At 34.4% G+C, this 21,928-nt stretch overlaps 1 protein-coding gene across 1 annotated transcript; it reads right to left on the reverse strand.

The window, feature by feature from the left end:
- Positions 1-442: 442 nt before the first annotated feature.
- Positions 443-21,720, reverse strand: LOC121375543 (small glutamine-rich tetratricopeptide repeat-containing protein alpha-like). The gene is made up of 12 exons (XM_041503044.1): positions 21,611-21,720; positions 13,467-13,583; positions 12,256-12,365; positions 11,906-11,987; positions 11,069-11,168; positions 10,176-10,280; positions 5,317-5,455; positions 4,990-5,064; positions 3,885-3,922; positions 3,148-3,231; positions 2,389-2,501; positions 443-1,223 (listed from the first exon to the last, which is right to left on the reverse strand). Exons 2-12 carry the CDS (start codon positions 13,564-13,566, stop codon positions 1,204-1,206), a joined length of 966 nt encoding a protein of 321 aa, XP_041358978.1. The 5' UTR covers positions 13,567-13,583; positions 21,611-21,720; the 3' UTR covers positions 443-1,203.
- Between the last annotated feature and the right edge of the window lie 208 nt (positions 21,721-21,928).

A 21,928-nucleotide genomic window follows, 5' to 3' on the forward strand; every position in this document is an offset into this window, starting at 1 on the left:
CTTTAAGGGTACAAAGTTTATCAACTTTTATGATGCAGCAAATAGCACTAAATAACCTATAAAATGGAATATTCCACAAAGTAAGCAACTGCATCAAGTGTGATGACATAATATCATATGTATAAACACCACTGAATAAATTTGATCAAATGTCGAGATACAACAAACTTCTTCCATTTACAACAGGTCATTTTACTGGTCTTGAGTTTAAGCAATATGTAATAATAACAGCAGAAGACAAAATCCATTATTTTAACAAAATCTTATGCATTATACATCCAGTAAGGGAAATAAATATGTCAGCCTTTGTACTGATTCCAACACCTGATAAAACAATTTAATAAATTATTCGCCAGTGCAAGCAGTTAATACCGCTGACAACAGAAATAATATTCCTGAAATGTCAGTTCACTGATACAGCAAAAAATAAAGACGCACAACATAGTAAAACATTTTTATTCCACTAGCGGAAAACACCCTTCACCCTCGTACTGTCACCCAAGGGTTTCGGATTTAATGACTACTGTTGGTAACAAACAAGGTGTCATAATAACAATTAAGTCAATGAAACAAAGTCACTGAATGTAATAAAACATTTCTGCTTCCACTTATGGCAAATACCCATCCTCTTTATCCGTCAACAATTTAGAAAACAACCCAGTCTTGGTGAGTGAAAACACTTGCTAGAACAGTCTGAGAGCATTCTATATAAAGGCCTTTACCTATCTTGATAAGCTTAGATCTCAAATAGAGATAAGATGGTGACAAAATATAATGAATACATTAGTTTTACCATCACCAATCCATTGGTTTGGTCAAATTGAGAAAAACATCTGGAGCCTCTACACTACACCTAAATAAAAGTCAGTTTTCAGCATTTTAAATCTAATCAAATTTACTTTGTGAAAATCAGTTTACACACAAAAAAAAGGGAGCTGAAATCTGATAAAAAAATCCGAAAGATCACATGCCTGCCAATGAGATCAGTTACCAGTGTTTCTGGTTTTGAAACTTTTAAGTAGAGTGCTCTTGACTCATTCTGTAAAGTGCAAGCTGACCAAGACTAACAACAACACACATGTGAAATGATGTGATGGAGATGATACATGCAATGAGGTCTGTCCGATGACGACTTGAGATGACAACTTGATTTCATCCCGGGATGGTGTGATAGCGAAAGACGTCTGGGATTACAGCACAACATCATTGATTGCTTTCAGAATCTGAAAAAACAAAGAAACATCCAGGAAATAATGTCAGTATTCTAGTTCTCATCAGTGATGGTAACAGGAATAAAGTTTGTTTTGTTTAAAGCACATTGATTTATTAATCATCGGTTATTGGACGTCAAACATTTGCTAATTCTGATATACAGTCTAAGAAAGGAAACCTGCTACATTTTTCCATTAGTAGCAAGGGATCTTTTATATGCACCATAGCATAAACAGGACAGCACACACCTCGGCCGTTGACATACCAGTCATGGTGCACTGGTTGGAGTGAAAATAGCTCAATGGGCCCACCGTCGGGAATTGATCCCAGACCAACTGCACCTCAAGTGAGCAAGTTTACCACTGGGCTACGTTCTGTCCCAGTGACCGAAGTTACTAAATTAAAAAGTGGCCCCATTGACATATTTCTCGTTCCAGCAGGTACTCAACAATAAGTATAACTAAGGCTGTGGTATGTGTTATGCTGTCTGTGGGATGGTGAATATAAAAAAATCCCTTGATACTAATGAAAAAAATGTAGCGTAGACTATATATCTAAATTACAAAATGTTTAGACATCCAATAGCCGATGATAAATGAGCTCTAGTGGTGTCGTAAAAACAAAACAAACTTTAACGTTAGATTAAAAAGTTTAGGAAGACATAATAATTAAGCTATACTTGGCTATTAACTGTACGGTTCAAAATAAAATGGGTTCTAAATAGGAGAGCTCAAAGAATAAGACAAAGGGTGAATGTGAAAATGTGCACACGTTTTTGCTGTTTAATACGTAAAAGTTTATGAGAATCTTAATTAAACAACATACACCTTAGAGTTTATTGTAGAAAGATTATTTTGTTTAGTGACACCACTAGAGCACATTGATTTATTAATCATCGGCTACTGGATGCCAAACATTTGGTCATTTTGACACAGTCATAGAGATGAAACCTGCTACATTTTTCCATTAGTAGCAAGGGATCTTTTATATGTACCATCCCACAGACAGGATAGCACATACCACGACCTTTGATATACCAGTCGTAGTGTACTGGCTAGAGCGAGAAATAGCCCAATAGGCCCACCAGTGGGGATCAACCCTATACTGACCGCGCATCAAGCGAATGTTTTTCCACTGGGCTACGTCCCGCCCTGCCTTTATTGCTTTGTGACTCACCTTTTGGTGGTTCTTGTGGTTCCTGTCCAGTGGGTTGGCCCTGGAACTGACTCCTGATCTGGGCTACAAGGTCTGGGTTCTGCTGCTGCATCTGTGATGCCAACTGCTGTCCTCTGAAAACAAGTGGCACAGTTTACTACCACATTCAGTGGTTCGGTTGCATTGAACTTTTCACATCCAATGGCTTAGTTTCACTTATATGATATTTTCACACCCAATGGCTAAACAGCAGACCAGTGCAAATTAGGAAGTGAAATATTCAGCTGGTTTGCATTTATTTGGGATATAATCTATTCTGGGATTATAGCAGCACATTAATGATACATAAAAGTGAATACAATCAACAGTGACATGACCTTGCAGACAATACAAGATAATAACTGTAATCCTTAATAACAGTTCAGGAATAATTTTGTTCAGTATCGTGTCAGTACACAATTTTACAACATTAAACAATAGTTGCTAATCAATTTTCAACTCACTAGAAATATCGCTGATCATGATTTTGAAAACAAAATGTTCCCTGCAGTAATCTGAGGGTTAACACCCTATAGTTAATGAAATACAAGATGTTTTTGTAAAATTCAAAATACAATTAGTGTTAATACATTCTACAAGCCTACATGCAACTAACACTAATTAAAAAGATTTTAAGCACCATTAAATCTTCAGTGCTAACTTGTCATCCAGCCAATTTTGACCGGACACAAATATGTAGAAATGTTCGTGCTACAGGTATCTGCAATGAAGATTACTTACGCTTGTAGTAGTGATGTTAAACCCTGTTCACTGGGCACACCTTCTCCCTGCCCTTGTGTCGTCCCAGACAAAATATTTGCCATCCTACGAGATAAATTACACCTATTTTATGTGAAGAATATTTCCGACAGTGAAATATTCATTATTATATCATAAATTTAATAAAAGGACATCAAACCCTCAAATTCATAACTTCTGCATGTTTTGAAATCAAGGGAAAGCACCGAATATTTCAAAATGTCCATAATGGAGAAATATGTTTTATAAATAATGTTAAATATGTCAGAGGTAATTATGTTTAACATATTCATCAACAGCTGTCACAGCAAACTCAATAGTAAAATACATCAATGCTCTACTGTCTATAAACAAACTTGAGAAAAGACAAGCTTCATTGGCCCACTGGTTAGGCTACTTAACTTTAAGGCTGGCATGTACAGAGTTATTTAACACTGGCACCAACTTGGAGCAAGCACACAGCTCAATCACGATGTGCAATGCCGCTGTACCACCTCATCTCTCACTTTAAACCTACATCCATTTCATATCTCACATGGCTGTGTTGATAAAAGGAAATCTGCTGCTGCTACACAGGCCAATCCTTCCAAAAACCAACAAGGAGTGAACAAAAAGGAAAAGTGCAATGGAAGATAAAAGACAACACATTTCTGTAATTTTTGTAATGTCTGGTCTTCTCGATGGATGGGCAGATGATATTAATTTCAATGTTTACTTACATCCGCTGCATTTCTGGATTTGCCATCATGGTTGATGCCTGAAATTATATCCACCATCATCAGCAATTCATAACATTTGAAATAAACACTAATATATAGTACTTCAAATTAAATAAAACAAAGGTGGTGATATCACTGTTTATTACTTTAATAATTTGTTTCATTTTAAAGCAAAACAAAAAATAATAATATTACAACATATTTGTCAATACATTTGCTTGAATAAATCTATAAGTAACAGTCATTAGCAAAAACACAAATTTAATATGATTTATAATTGGCACATTTCAACCATGTTTAATAGTATTTATAAAATGTAAAATAAAACAATACTGTAAATGATAAAATTTTAGCAACCTTAAAATTTGGTGAAATCCAAATAAGTGACATATTAGTGACCTAAAACTTTAGCGAGGTCGGCATGTCAGAAACTAAATAGTAGGATAGCTGAAATAATACTACTGATCAATTGTAACCGTATGCAGCTCAGAGTAAACTTAAAGTTAGTAAAACATTTAAGTAATGTGCATGCTAACTATTGTTTGCTATCCTTTGGTTTAATCATCAGCATGTAGCCATTGTTTTGTGTTCAGTTATTCACCGACAAACCATCACAATTCTGGAACAAATCTGTTGTAAGTCTCTTTAAATTTAGCGTCAAAAACATTAGCGTCTTGTATTATATAGCCTCGCCAAATTCAGAAACGTTTTATGCTCTCCAACATTTACAACATTACAGTTACAGTAATTATTGAATTATCTAAAAGAATCGGTGCTGTCAATCAGTAATAAAAATAACACTTGAAAGTTGTATTTTCCACACTATTATTTCACTTTAAGTAATGTCCCTTATGAAAATGACAAACTTTGTCAATTAAATGGGTTACAGCAGATTTATGGAAAAAATTATTACTTTACATAATAAATAGGCTCATCCTATGAAATATGCAAGCATGACTCTTGTATCATGATTGCAAACTCCAATCATTGAAATATAAATCACATGTATTAAAAAACCCCACATGAAATATCCTCTATAATTTCTATTTTTCAGAACTGTGCAATCATTTCCTGCATCAATGTACATTATCTACCATTTACCTACCATGTTCATCATTGCAGGGTTACTCAACAATCCTCCCATGTCAAAACCACCTGCCGGTCCTCCCGCGAACCCAGCCTGAAGACAAAAATCAATGCAACGTTTAATTATTATACATAAAAAATTAGCAGACTTATCAAAATAAGCTAGCAACCTCCATATTTCATCAGCTTTTGTGGAAACAGAAGATTTTTATAAAAATAAAACAGATTTACAATGAAAGAGTGTTAGGACTGGATGCCGTATTACAATATTTTCATAACATAAAAAAAAAAAAATTCACAAGCATTTCATAATATTCTGAGTATCATCAGAGATTGCATCACTTACCCCAAATGCAAATTCTCTAGCTTTCTGCTCAGCGATTTCTAAATTGTTCTGGTAACTCTGATTGTCAGGATCTAGTTCCAATGCTTTCCGATAGCACTCTCGTGCCGATTCATGGTCATTTATGGCTGTGTAGGCAATTCTGTAATTTAAACATTGGCTAATCGGTTAAACACTCATAGTCATTGGCTAATCTGTTAAACACTCATTTGTGGAGTGAGATAAATTGACTTTTTCTAGTTATGACATTTGACATTAAAAACCAGCTTCTGAGGCACAGTACCAACTTCGAAACTGTGGTTCAGACCACTGCACACATTTCTCTAATGAACAAGTAATCTCTGTCTTAGGCAGAATAGGACCAGCTAGCTGCTGTGTATTGCTGGCACAATATGTCTGTCCCTTAATTAGATATAAAAATTAAGATAAATCCAAATACAAAGAAACCTCTCAAAACCAGACCGTCTGTAAACCGGAATTCCCTCAAAACTGGATGTTTTTCAGGGTCCCTTTTTAAAGGGAGGGTAAACTCAAATAAAAGCCTTATATGTTGGAAAGATGCATACCCGAACCACCAACACATACTGACACTTTAATAAACGAAAAACGTGTAATTTTAGAATTAATAAAAACCATGATTATTCCTTCTAACTGGGGGCAGCCATTTTGTTTCGTTTTTGTGACGTCCGGTGGTATAGCTTGGGGCGAAGTCACGTCTGCTCCGTCCAACCCCTCTTAAGCACAGTGTAAACAAACGCTCTAATTTATGACAAGGCGCTTCGCTTTCATCAACCTGACTTGTAAAACAACATAAATGACTTGATAGTATAACATTATTTAACTAAATATATTTCAATTTGCATCAATAGAATAAAATGGAGTTATGGTATTTTTCTCTTTAAAAAAAAATCCAAAGAAAAAATGCTTATTATTAGGCCTATTGGTAGGGTATGTTCAAGCAAAAACGATCACTCACGATACCCAAGTGATAATTTTCTTTTCTTTGGGACTATGTAATTGGTCAGTTTTGTGATTTTAGATGGGAAAGTCTACTTAATCAAGGGTTTTACAGAATTACTTACAGTAATAAAGTGATAATGTCCATTACGATTTGAGGGGCATCCGCGCGGCTAACAGACAATACCTTGTGATCTTAATAATAGAGGCACGTCTTTTTAGTGTGTCTAGACACAGGAACCACAGGTACAGGCCACCGAAAGAAAAGACCAATTAACCAAGAACACACTCCGATTATTATTTCAGTATGTGGGTTAATTTATGTACAAAACAAGTATATATTATTTTTCAATACAAAATAAGCCACCATTGTCAAAGTGTTGAAATAATTGTATTATGTTGCCTGCTTACTGGGATGGATATTATTACAGAACATTGCGATGCATCTGCAAAAAATCAGGTATGTTTTGTTTCTTCAGTTCGAAGACTAATTCCTAATTATGTAACCACCAGCTCGCCAGAGGGCGTATTCACTGGGATGGTACAATATGGCTGCGCCCGTTATATATAATAGCTGTCACATTTAAGCGTTTTATTAATTAACTATACAATTATACTTGTTGATATTAAACAATAATGTGCGTTATATATTGTTGAATATGCATACCAGGCCAAATGCCTTAATTGTCCCTTCCTTTAATTACTAGTATCTAACTAAACCTCTCTACTCTGAATACTGTTGATTTGAGAGGTTTTTCTGTATTAAGGAGTATTATCCAACCATAACAATAACTGATTCACAAATGTATGTTTCCCTAGTTTCACAGTAACTCAGATCAATGTTGAGAGCTAGGTGACAATCGTTTCTGGGGCTTGTTTAACTTGCTGTAAGATCTACTACAACATATGCTGAATTTATAACATCTACTAAAATGTATCTTACCCTAGTCGTCCATACGCTTTACTGTAACTCGGATCAATGGTGAGAGCTAGGTTACAGTCGTCTATAGCTAACTGGGGCTTGTTTAACTTACTGTAACATCTATTATAACATATGCTGAATTCATAACATCTATTAAAACGTATCTTACCCTAGTCGTCCATAAGCTTTACTGTAACTCGGATCAATGGTGAGAGCTAGGTTACAGTCGTCTATAGCTAACTGGGGCTTGTTTAACTTACTGTAACATCTATTATAACATATGCTGAATTCATAACATCTACTAAAATGTATCTTACCCTAGTCGTCCATGCACTTTACTGTAACTCGGATCAATGGTGAGAGCTAGGTTACAGTCGTCTATAGCTAACTGGGGCTTGTTTAACTTACTGTAACATCTATTATAACATATGCTGAATTCATAACATCTACTAAAACGTATCTTACCCTAGTCGTCCATAAGCTTTACTGTAACTCGGATCAATGGTGAGAGCTAGGTTACAGTCGTCTATAGCTAACTGGGGCTTGTTTAACTTACTGTAACATCTATTATAACATATGCTGAATTCATAACATCTACTAAAATGTATCTTACCCTAGTCGTCCATGCGCTTTACTGTAACTCGGATCAATGGTGAGAGTTAGGTTACAGTCGTCTATAGCTAACTGGGGCTTGTTTAACTTACTGTAACATCTATTATAACATATGCTGAATTCATAACATCTACTAAAACGTATCTTACCCTAGTCGTCCATAAGCTTTACTGTAACTCGGATCAATGGTGAGAGCTAGGTTACAGTCGTCTATAGCTAACTGGGGCTTGTTTAACTTACTGTAACATCTATTATAACATATGCTGAATTCATAACATCTACTAAAATGTATCTTACCCTAGTCGTCCATGCACTTTACTGTAACTCGGATCAATGGTGAGAGCTAGGTTACAGTCGTCTATAGCTAACTGGGGCTTGTTTAACTTACTGTAACATCTATTATAACATATGCTGAATTCATAACATCTACTAAAATGTATCTTACCCTAGTCGTCCATGCACTTTACTGTAACTCGGATCAATGGTGAGAGTTAGGTTACAGTCGTCTATAGCTAACTGGGGCTTGTTTAACTTACTGTAACATCTATTATAACATATACTGAATTCATAACATCTACTAAAATGTATCTTACCCTAGTCGTCCATGCGCTTTACTGTAACTCGGATCAATGGTGAGAGCTAGGTTACAGTCGTCTATAGCTAACTGGGGCTTGTTTAACTTACTGTAACATCTATTATAACATATACTGAATTCATAACATCTACTAAAATGTATCTTACCCTAGTCGTCCATGCGCTTTACTGTAACTCGGATCAATGGTGAGAGCTTAGGTTACAGTCGTCTATAGCATAACTGGGGCTTGTTTAACTTACTGTAACATCTATTATAACATATACTGAATTCATAACATCTACTAAAACGTATCTTACTCTAGTCGTCCATAAGCTTTACTGTAACTCGGATCAATGGTGAGAGCTAGGTTACAGTCGTCTAGAGCTAACTGGGGCTTGTTTAACTTACTGTAACATCTATTATAACATATGCTGAATTCATAACATCTACTAAAATGTATCTTACCCTAGTCGTCCATACGCTTTACTGTAACTCGGATCAATGGTGAGAGCTAGGTTACAGTCGTCTATAGCTAACTGGGGCTTGTTTAACTTACTGTAACATCTATTATAACATATACTGAATTCATAACATCTACTAAAACGTATCTTACTCTAGTCGTCCATAAGCTTTACTGTAACTCGGATCAATGGTGAGAGCTAGGTTACAGTCGTCTAGAGCTAACTGGGGCTTGTTTAACTTACTGTAACATCTATTATAACATATGCTGAATTCATAACATCTACTAAAATGTATCTTACCCTAGTCGTCCATACGCTTTACTGTAACTCGGATCAATGGTGAGAGTTAGGTTACAGTCGTCTATAGATAACTGGGGCTTGTTTAACTTACTGTAACATCTATTATAACATATACTGAATTCATAACATCTACTAAAACGTATCTTACTCTAGTCGTCCATGCGCTTTACTGTAACTCGGATCAATGGTGAGAGCTAGGTTACAGTCGTCTATAGCTAACTGGGGCTTGTTTAACTTACTGTAACATCTATTATAACATATGCTGAATTCATAACATCTACTAAAATGTATCTTACCCTAGTCGTCCATACGCTTTACTGTAACTCGGATCAATGGTGAGAGCTAGGTTACAGTCGTCTATAGCTAACTGGGGCTTGTTTAACTTACTGTAACATCTATTATAACATATACTGAATTCATAACATGTACTAAAACGTATCTTACTCTAGTCGTCCATAAGCTTTACTGTAATTCGGATCAATGGTGAGAGCTAGGTTACAGTCGTCTATAGCTAACTGGGGCTTGTTTAACTTACTGTAACATCTATTATAACATATGCTGAATTCATAACATCTACGAAAACATATCTTACCCTAGTCGTCCATACGCTTTACTGTAACTCGGATCAATGGTGAGAGCTAGGTTACAGTCGTCTATAGCGAACTGGGGCTTGTTTAACTTACTGTAACATCTATTATAACATATACTGAATTCATAACATCTACTAAAATGTATCTTACCCTAGTCGTCCATACGCTTTACTGTAACTCGGATCAATGGTGAGAGCTAGGTTACAGTCGTCTATAGCTAACTGGGGCTTGTTTAACTTACACTAACATCTATTATAACATATGCTGAATTCATAACATCTACTAAAATGTATCTTACCCTAGTCATCCATACGCTTTACTGTAACTCGGATCAATGGTGAGAGCTAGGTTACAGTCGTCTATAGCTAACTGGGGCTTGTTTAACTTACTGTAACATCTATTATAACATATGCTGAATTCATAACATCTACTAAAATGTATCTTACCCTAGTCGTCCATACGCTTTACTGTAACTCGGATCAATGGTGAGAGCTAGGTTACAGTCGTCTATAGCTAACTGGGGCTTGTTTAACTTGCTGTAAGCAGCAGCTCTGAAATGTCAAAATATGTGTATCACATAAATGTTTTATACCATTTCATCATGCTCTGAGAATAGTCAGGTGGCAGGATATGGCCCAGTGGTAAAGCACTCGCGTGATGAGCTGTCCATCTAAGACTGATTCCTGCCAGTGGGCCTATAACTTGTTCCAGCCAGTGCTCCACAAATGGTACAACAGAGGCTGTGGTATGTACTATCCTGTTTGTGGGATATAAAAGATCCCTTGCTGCTAATCGGAAAGAGTAGCCCCCTGTATGGCAGCAGCGGGTTTCCTCTTTCATTATCTGTGTGGTCCTTAACCATATGTCAGATGCCATATAACTGTAATTATAATGTGTTGGGTGTGTCATTAAATAAAACATTCCTTTATTTCTTCTGAGAATATTCATGGAATTTGATTTAAAGAACACTTTGACAGTTAAAAATATTTATTTGCTACTTGATCTATCCTGCAATGTGATAAGGAATACATGCAGTAATTTGTGATTTTCACAATTATTACAATTCTTAAAATCCTCACACCAAAAACATTTGCAAAACAATAATAAATTCCAATAAGTAATTTAAAACGAAACTTGTGGCAAAATTCACATGAAACACCCTAAATATAAAACATTTGATATTCAAAACCATCAAAAAATTTACTTGAAATTAAAAAAAAAACCAATGCCTTTTTAATGTCATACAATATCGGTGCAAATATATTGTTTATATATTGGTTCAACTAAAAATTTGCTGATGACAAACACTTTTTCAATCTGGCTAAAACCACACATGTACCTATTACAGTAGTAGACTGCTGTTTTCCCATCCAGATTGATAGCTTTAGCGTAACACTCCAATGCATCAGAAAATTTATTATTCTTCATGAAATCATTCCCTGCAAAATAAAAAAAATAAAAAATAATAATAATAATGTACTGTAAACCAGGAATTAATATATTTGTTATATTATTGCATTGAAATAGGTACATACAAAAACAAACAAACAAAAAGTTTGTTTTATTTAACACATTGATTTTTTATCTTATCATCGGCTATTGGACGTCAAACATATGGTCATTCTGACACTGTTTTTTAGAGGAAACCCGCTGTCGCCACATAGGCTACTTAATTACGACAGGCAGCAAGGGATCTTTTATTTGCGCTTCCCACAGGCAGGATAGCACAAACCATGACCTTTGTTGAACCAGTTATGGATCACTGGTCAGTGCAAGTGGTTTACACCTACCCATTGAGCCTTGCGGAGCACTCACTCAGGGTTTGGAGTCGGTATCTCGATTAAAAATCCCATGCTTCGACTGGGATCCGAACCCAGTACCTACCAGCCTGTAGACCGATGGCCTAACCACGACGCCGGTTATATACAAAAACAAATGCATATTTTTATAAAATTATCTGATAACTGCTACTGTTAAAGATTACAGGTATAAATAAATTTAAAAAAAATAAAATTTAAAAAAGTTCTAATTAATTCTGGTTAAAACATTTGCATTAAGATTCATAAAAAAAATATAAGAAGGCTTAGTTTAAGGGCTATAGCTATTTTTGATCCTGTATAACCTAAATGTTAAACTTTATATTACTACAACACCATAATAATAATAATTGACAAACCTTTATTCTTCCAATCTTCTGCCTCCTGTTTTTCCTCCAGTGAGGCTTCGTGCAAAGATAAACTTGCAAAATCTGTACTGGGCTACAAATGTAAAAGTAGTCCAACAGAAGATATAAAATAATTATCTACAACTGCAGTATTTGTGTCAATACTCATTGACCTAAAATAGGTAAAAATAAACAGCTGATTTCGTTGACCTCAACAGACTTTCAAGTATTAATAAAATTTATATTTTTCTTAAGTCCTGTTTCATGCAAAAATACTTTTTAAATATATTTACATATTATATATACGAAAATATGTTACTCAAAGCTTACCAGCATGGACTTGTAAACAAATTAATTCTCACCATTTGTGAATTGAAGATATCGAGCAAATTTCTCTGAACCTGGTACTTGGCTTGCATGTCAGGATCATGGACATTTATTTTATAGGCAGACTCCAAACACTGATAAGCAACTGAAAAGAAAAATGTTTCTTACACACCTGTTCAGATTTTGCTATTAAAAAAAAATGTGGAGAGTCAATAATTGCTTCCTTAACTTAGATTACTAGAAGTCATTTAAGATATAACCATATTGATATCACATAAATACAAGTGCTAAGGGGAGATGAAAATTACTCTCCTTGAACTAATCTCTGGGGAATGATAGCTCCTGTGAAACGCCGATGTCTACCGGTTGGTAAAAAAAAGCATTCATTATTGATGATAATACACACCAATAATACACATGTGATATCAATATAAAGACATATAATTGGGCGCTCGTAGGTGGTGACCTCGTCACCACACCTATACCATCCAATAAAAAAATAAAAAAATAAAAAATAACTGCTCTGTGTTGACTTGAAACTAACTGCTCTGTGTCACGTAAGTTAACAGCAAGCTCAAGGGCCGTAAAAAAAAGTTTTAGTTGCAAATAATTTATTTCAAAACTGGTTTTTAATATGTGAAAAATAAAATATTACATTTGTGTCTGTTTAATACCATTTATCTTACAACTCGTTTAAAAATGCATCCAACTCTCTTTCATATATTGAAACAATTCGTGACAAACTGTATTTAGCATCACTCGTCGACATAAAAATCATATTCAAAAACAAAACAAAAACAATGAAATAGCCTCTACCAGGTATATCTTATGTCCATAATCTGAGTTAGGGAGAAAATTCATGTAAAGGTGGCGAGTGATTTTAACTACATTTGATGTAACAGATGTCCACTGAAATTTGTTTTGGAAGGATTCATATTTAAAATGCAGTTTGTTTAAAGTTTTCACAAAAAATACTATATATCACAAACTCAATTGCTTATAATTTTTAAAATCAATATTAAGGTGGTGCAACTGGAAAAATATGTGGGTCAACTACATTTGTGACTGGTACTTTCTCAGTGGCAAGTAAAAATTCCGAACTCAATATAGGTATTGTAATTGCAACAACTGGTTTAGATATTACAGAAAATTCATCCTGCGATTTATAACAACCAATATTGGTGTAACAACATGTGTGACATTTAACAAAGAAACACTTTTCTAGTTTAAACATATTTTCACATACCTTCAATACTCTCTACTTGGTCATCTGAAAGATTTCCATGCTTTTTCTGATCATCCAGAAATGACAAAATTGAAAAAACCAGCTTGTTTACATCAGCCATGATGATAAAACCTGCAACTGAACAGGCACACAAAGTGTAAAAATAAAAGTAAATGTAAACAAGAAAAATCAAAATCACAATGACTACATACAATATTGTAGTAATAGTAGTAATAGTAATATTGACCTACAGCTTATTTTAATTTTTAAAACCCTTATTTGAACTACAGTATAGAACAATTACTGACGTGTGACCTCACACTTTTACTGACACAATTCAGTAGTATGTAAATATATACATGTATAAACATGCATATACATACAGACAACACTTTACCATATATTTTGGGTTGATCACCATAAATTAAGAAAACTACAAATTTGTGTTTTAATAAAGTACCTAAAGGTCATGTGTTTTTGCCCTATTTTGGTTCATGTGTCAACAAATTAAAAGGAAAACTAACACAAAATTGTATCGTCCATTGCTCTGTTTCGGTGGTTGCATTGTTTGTGCACACTGGAAGATTTTTGACATTGGTGACTTTTGCATCCATGGGAAAGTAAACAAACCTGTCACATTCACAGAAATGTTCGTAAAAAATAAGGTTAAAATGATCAAAGAAAGGAAGATTAAACTTAATACACTCATAAACACTGCACACTTTAAAAAAAAAAAAAATTGTCTTTTATCAGCTGTACTTCTATTTAGTTGTTTAAGTCACATGATTGTCATGTTGTCTGCTGTGAAAACTTGCTTTATAAATACTTGCCAAAACTATGGTCCGTATATATTTTAACATAAATGTCTTTATGAATGTCTGTTTATATATTTATTAAAACTCAGAATGCACCTAATTTTGTAACCAAACACTTTTACCAAATGTTATAACCATTAATTTGCTCAACTTATAACACGATTCAGGCCATAGGATTTAAAATTTCATGGGAAACACTTTTTTGGTTCCGTGCCTTGTGATCATGAGAACCCATCGGAAACTGTTTTATTATATATATATATATATATATATATATATATATATCTAAATAAATAATTTCGTTGAATAGTAATACTCTATATAATAATTATGGGAAAAGAAATTTTGCTTCTGTGATTTTACCGACACAGTACCACTGCCAGTAACAATTGTTTTCATGAAATATGAAATCCTGACGACTGCAAGACATTACAATTGTTATATTTGTCTTCCAAAAATATATTCTGTTGACACTGATTTAGCGAAGACTCCATTTTGTAATTTGCCTTAAAATATCTAAAATAATTTTTATAAATTATAAGTACATGTTTTGTTGAACAACATACGTTTTAATAAAACACAGAAATATATATATATATATATATATATTTTTTTTTTTTTTTAATAGTTTATTGCCCCAGAAATATACTACTCAAAAGAATTTAAGGGTCAAAAATTTATAACCAAATAAGTTTCAGTGTATTAGATTGATGATGTAAACTACACCAAATTTTTTATTTATTGTTCCATATTTACAAAAAAACACAAATAAACGTCACTGTATACAAGAAAGTCACATGACATGCTGTCAAAGTTGAAGGTTGTCAAACATGGATTTTACACATTAGAACATTCGTTGCCTCATGCTGTTGATCAGACGTCTGAAGAACTCTTGGGGAATGGCCTGCTACTCTGCCATAAGAAGTTGACCCAGATCATGAAGGTTGGCCGGAGGGGCATGGTTATTCCGAACTCTCCTGCCTAATTCGTCCCAGGCGTCTCTATTGGGGCCAAGTCAGGCGAATATGCTGGCCAATCCATCCTGGCGATACCTTGTTGTCTGAGAAAGTCCGTTACCACCCTGGCGCGGTGGCGTCTGGCATTGTCATCCTGCAGAACTGCCCCGCCGCCAATCTGCTGAAGGCCTGGGAGAACCAACGGTCGGATAATCTCATTCAGATTGCCATCCACCACATAAAGGGGGGTCATGTGGTGGATAGAGATGCCGCCCCACACCATGACGCTGCCACCACCGAACCGGTGACGTTGTCTAACGTTAACGTCAGCGAAGCGCTCCCCAGGACGTCTGTAGACACGAACCCGACCGTCGTTGAACTGGAGACTAAACCTGGACTCATCAGTGAACATCACTCGACCCCACTGAACACATTGCCACCGCAGATGAAGTGTGCACCAGTGACGTCTGGCCGTTCTGTGACGTGGTATGAGTGGTGGTCGAACAGCCTCGCGACGGCAGCGTAGATTATTGGCTCTCAGACGATTGCGTATGGTTTGATCAGACACTTGAGTTCCAGTCGCAGTCCGCAGATTGTCACGTAATTGGCGTGCAGTGGTTGTGCGTTGACGTAGAGCCATATTGGTGATGTAGCGGTCCTCTCTATTTGTAGTGCTTCGGGGTCTTCCCGAACGTGGACGATTTCGAACAGAATTCGTTGCTTGGTACCGTTGCCACAGTCGGCCAACGACACTCTGACTGACACCAAGTCTCAGAGCAACATTTCTTTGCGTATTGCCATCCTGAAGCCAAGCAATAGCCCTTCTCGATCTTCGATAGTCAGTTGACGTCGTACCATTGTCGAATTTGGAGTGTGCAATGTACACGAACGCAAGCTCCAATTATACGGAAATTCAGCATTGGGAACATGGAATACACGTGCAAAGCGTGCAAATGAAGCGCTTTGTGACAAAGCAAGTTATGGGCACTTAGCAGACCTTTTGCTTTCGCCCTAATTTACGTGCAAATGTAAGCATGTTTTCGCCATTAGAACTAGTCGACAGTGTCAATGACAGTGGATTTTAATTCATTTATGGGTTGCTTAGACCCACTTTCGTCAAAATGGAACAATACCATGCGTGACATTATGGTCTAGCTAATATAATTGACATTCAGAAAATAATGTCGAAAATATCGTCTGACCCTTAAATTCTTTTGAGTAGTATATGTTATGATAGTGTCAGGGTTGGGGCCCTAAATTCACTACCTAACAAAGTACATAGCAAATAACATACTAATATATAAAAAAGGAACAGTGACAAAAGTGGAAATAAAAAGAAGATTTAAAAGAGAAAACTTAAAATGAAGTTATAGATATACTTCCAAACTGGCGTCATACTTAAAATGATAGACATAACAAAAGTACTAAGTGTCTCGGTTGTGGCCTTCTAGAACTTTTAACCATGGTTCCCAATTGTTGTCGAATTCTGTATGTCAACAGTTTTTGTAATATATGCATTTATCTATTTGTATCTTATCTTAATAAAATTGTTAATACCAGTTTCATTTAGTGTACTCTTTTGTAATTTTGATTTATATATAATATTTTACATGAACAATTAACCAGTTTACAAATATATGTTTACTATTTATAATTCCAAATAAGACTGTGTTCCTATTCAACTGGGTTTAATCACCTTTTTGTAATAACAATTTTTCTATAATACCTTAGAACAGTCAAAAATAGATGTTGCAGTGTGTCTGGTTCATGTGAACAAAAGTTACATATACTAGAATCAATCAGTTTTATTTTATGTAAAAAGGTATTTGTTGGTATAATTCTATGTAAAATCTGGTACTGAAACCATAACAGCATTGGGTCTTTTATTAAAGAACAAAATGGTAAACTATAATATTTCGCCCATAATGAAGAGGTAAAATCACACCCTTCCGCTGAATATTTCATTTGTGATGTAGGAACTATAGATGATTTATTTAGCAGTTTGTAAAAGGTTTTACTTCCCCAACTGGTCTTTTAGAAAGAATTTAATTTTCAATGGAAATATTGGATTTTTGCCTAAATAGAATGTTTGGTTATTTGTATTTATTATATCACGCATAAAGGATTTGACAGCCGTTAATAACGAGGTATATTCTAAAAAAACCTGACCGTATGTTATATTTTGCTTTTAAGGTATCAAAGTTCATGTATCGTCCTTCATCATCTAATAAATCTTGTATAAATAATATACCTTTTTCAATATAGTGTTTATAAAATATAGTTTTTTTTTGTCTATTAATATGTTATTATTATACCAAATATTAGAAATTAACAAATCATCATTATTAAAGCCAGGTTTTTGTTGAAGTATTAGCCAGCTATTTAATACATCTTTCCAAAACAAATTAAGTATGTTCCTTTTCTTAATTTGAATAAAATTATCCCCATATATTATTAATTGTTTAGTTGTTAAGCCTGTTACAGATTGAAAGAGAATTGTCCAATTGGATCGTGATAGAAATAATCTCCTTATCCAAGTCAATTTCAGTGCTGTTGTACAATTTACAACGTCTAACATTTTAATACCTCCAAACTGGTAATCTTGCATTAAAAATTCACGTTTAGTTTTATCTGGTTTATTTTGCCATATAAAATAAACATGATTTTGTTTATATCTTTTAACAATTTTATTGATGGATTTGGTAATGAAATTAATAAATGTGTTATTTTGGAAATAATTAAAAGTTTTTACAACAACAATTCTGCCCATAACTGTAAGTTTTCTCGTGAACCACTGTTTTATCATGTTTTTCATTTTAAGTATTTTTGGTTCAATATTTTGCAAAATAGTTTCGTCCAAGTTAAGCGAACATTTTACACCTAATAAACTGAAGTGTTCTTCTCCCCACTGTAGCTTCCACTTTGCTGTCTTCCAAAAATATATTCTGTTAACACCGATTTAGCGAAGACTCCATTTTGTAATTTGCCTTAAAATATCTGTTAACTTTGCCTTAAAATTCTATTAACTTTTTTACTAATTGCTATTTTCAAAATTCTGCCCATTTTCAACTCTAACCCCCCCCCAAATCCAGAGTCAGGCCACCGAACTTATCTAATTTATTTTTGACCACCCGATCTAATCTAGCGACCAAATTTAATGAGTAGAATTGTCTTTATTAATTATATTAATTAGAGATGCGCATCAAAATTTTAAAGGCCCACTTTTTCATTTTTGGATGTAAATTTCAAAATTGTCCGCTTAATTTTTTTTTCTGTCCTGGGACAAGCCACTGGCTATCCAGAGACAGGCCCTGGGACGGACATGCTCGAAACTCTAGTGGTATATGAGCATGTAAACATTATTCGCACTTGCACTTAAAATATCTAAAATAATTTTCATAAATTATAAGTACATGTTTTGTTGAACAACATACATGTTTTAATAAAACACAGAAATATTTTGCGTTGAAAAGTTTGGACTGTAAGCTATACACTAAACATTTGACTAACCAAAACAGGTAGGTCTAACATAGTTAACAATATTTACAGCTGATGTATGCTAGTTTTTGATGCACGTGCAGTAAACTTTGCTACATAGCAGCCAGTTTAGTGCTTATTTGAAGCATAGAAATACTAATAAAAAGGTAGCTATTTGGATATTTATAAATATTGATATATGCTCAGTGTTCGAGATTAATGGTATCCCGATATCCCAGGGATACCAGACTTCAATAACCCAGTATCCCACCGGGATACCATAAAATGTTGTTCAGTTTTTTAATCCTGCGTTGTTAGTTTTCACTGAAACAATGAAAGTCGTTATTTACTGGTGAAGTTAAGTAACAGTATTTTCGAGCACGTATCCAGTCTAATGCTATGCCGTAACAATATCTCACCCAACTCGTACCCAGTCTAATGCTACACTGGAGCAATAGCAGCATAGCAAGGAACCGCTAAGTCGCTATTGTTTTTGTTGGATGTTTCCTCCCTTCAAACTTTATTTGAGATATTGATTCCCCATCTGCAGAAAATTGATACAGGTAGATTTATCATTAGTAATGTCAGAAACACTTAAAGATTACTGCTAAATATTAATTTATGTCAGTATTACTCAAAAATAGATGCAGCGATTTCGATTATGGCGTAGCAATAGACTGGGAACGAGAACAGTGTCATCCAAGTTTGTCACGATGTTATTTATGAATTTCATTTATGTTGGATACTAAATTCTCAGGTGGGATACCAGATTTTGAAATGTTAGTATCCAACTGGGATACTGCCCAAAATGTTTAATCTCGAATACTGATGCTTTAGAACTGAATGCTTATGTTCACCAAAAATGTTCTCTCTATGATATAGGTTTAAAATTTCTCGGCTGCACATCTAAATGTTACACTAAAAAAATAAACGAACAGTAGGTGGTCTAAATCTTTGATAATGTGGTAATCCTAAATTAGTACACGGGTCACATTAAGGCACAGGTGTGCACAAATGTAAAATTGTGATGGGTTGCCTGGTGGGCAACCAGTAGCTGAAGTTTGGTTGCCCAACATCATCTCTTGGTTGCCCATATGTTTCATAAAAGTTTTATGAATATAAATTTGAACTATTAATCATTAAAATGAAACTGAAATTTAAAATATTTTTATTATTATCATTACTTATCAGTTTTATTCCTTTTTTAACATTATTTATCTACAACTCATCTTCACTTGGGCTGTCACATTCATAATACTTTGATGAACTGGATAGTTGTTGGTGTAGTTTGTGGCCTTTCACATGTCTTGTGTTAGCCAACATTATTCTAGTGTTTTCCCTAGCTTGTTTCAGCATGATGCAGCACCATGCCTCAATAGTCTAGTGCCATCTTGCCTTAATCGGCTCCAAGTTGTCCTGAGATTAAACAAGCCCTTTTCAATAATTAATTCTAAAATTGCCTTTATAAAACACTAGAAATATATATGATTAATTAATAAAATGTTCCTGTTATATATTTTGCAATTCCTTTATTAAAGCAAGCACATTAATTACATTTATTTGTATTTCGATTATTATTATTTTTTATTAATAAAAAATATGCCCTGAAAATAGTAAAAATGCCTCAAAAGTGTGTAGTCTACCATACCTTGCCAAATTTCTAGGGAAAACACTATATTCAGCGCAAATTTTTAACGACTGCTTAACCTCTGTGTAGGAGATCAAACAAATTAAACACAAGTAATATTACAATTTTTTTTTTAAACGGATACATACTTCTTAACAAACAACCCCCACCATTCAATAACGCGTACAATTCCAATGATGCAAAATGCTGCAGGAATTGCTTAATTGTTGAATTGCTTAGAGTGAGAAAGTGCAGGAATACTCTTTAAAACAATGTACACATGACGATCACGAGTAGCAGGCCTGAACTGCATTTTCAGTGATACCAAACATTTTTTCTCATGTCAAATCGACCCTACTTAGTACTACTAGTTTGTCCCTATCTGGATTATTTCACCACATATTTTATATTGATGATATTACTAAACCATTTAACAAAAATACAATTTAATTCATGAAAATACAAAGAACTTAAAACATGAAAAACATGTTTTACAAAATGCAGAACTCGTTTTGAAGTAAAGTTAATAATGACAACATTTAAGAAATATTTCATTATTAATTAGACTAAAGCTTGCCAGATGGTGTCTAAAAAATTCACACTCGGTAAGCACAAGTGGTCAGTATTGGGATGCATCAACAAGGGCAACTGTTTGACAACTTTAGAATAGTTGCAACATAATTTGGTTGTCCTGGACACGCGGACAACCGATTTGCAATACTGATGCAATACTTTCGTGGAAGGGATACTTTTTAAGGTTGTAGTTGAAGATTTATTTTGTTAATAATGATGCAAGTACTTCAATCGGGATTTTGTGAGTATGGTAGGTTATACATTTTTGGTTTGTGTGTCCATTTGTTGCACCATTTTGGTTGAGAAATGGTTGAAACATGGTGCCACAAGTTTTGAATACCAGCTATATTAAGGGTATTTAAGGAAATTTGGACACAGTTATTGTAAAAACCACACTTACTACGTCCCTCCGGACTAATCCCACATAGCCCGACTTTAAAAAAAAAGAGGCTGTGACTTAACACGGTGCAAGTATATGTGTGGAATGAATTTAGCAACCCAAAATAATTGTCTTGAGTAATCAAAGGCATGAGTTCAACCCAAGGGAAAAAGTTGGCAAACAACAAACAAAAATTGTGCCTGGGATCTTACTCCCCCACCCTCTTTTGCTCTATGATGATCATTACATACAAGTTATGGTCTTTGATCGTAAATAATCTGTAGTCAACTAATTAAAATATTTTTCTAATTATTATTAATATGTTATCATAAATATACCTGTTATTGTAGGCAAAATATAATAACTGTTCGTCACGTTTTAAAACTTATCATAAATGAATCTGTCGTGTGCTGTAGTCTCGATTTAAAAAAATACACGAATGCTGCTTCCACGGTCTCGATAATTTGCTAAGCAAACGCCACTTGGGGCTTTTGACCGATGTAGTTTGTCCACTACAAAATTCATCCACTAAATATATAAATGCCGCTAACCGAAAATCACTTTTAAGAACTAGTTGGCTTATTTTAAAGTAACTACCCTTTATACAAATATATAATTATTATTATATTATTATATATTTACCAATTTAACGAGTT

This window comes from Gigantopelta aegis, chromosome 6 (assembly GCF_016097555.1).
Source record: "Gigantopelta aegis isolate Gae_Host chromosome 6, Gae_host_genome, whole genome shotgun sequence".
NCBI classification, from domain to species: Eukaryota; Metazoa; Mollusca; class Gastropoda; order Neomphalida; family Peltospiridae; genus Gigantopelta; species Gigantopelta aegis.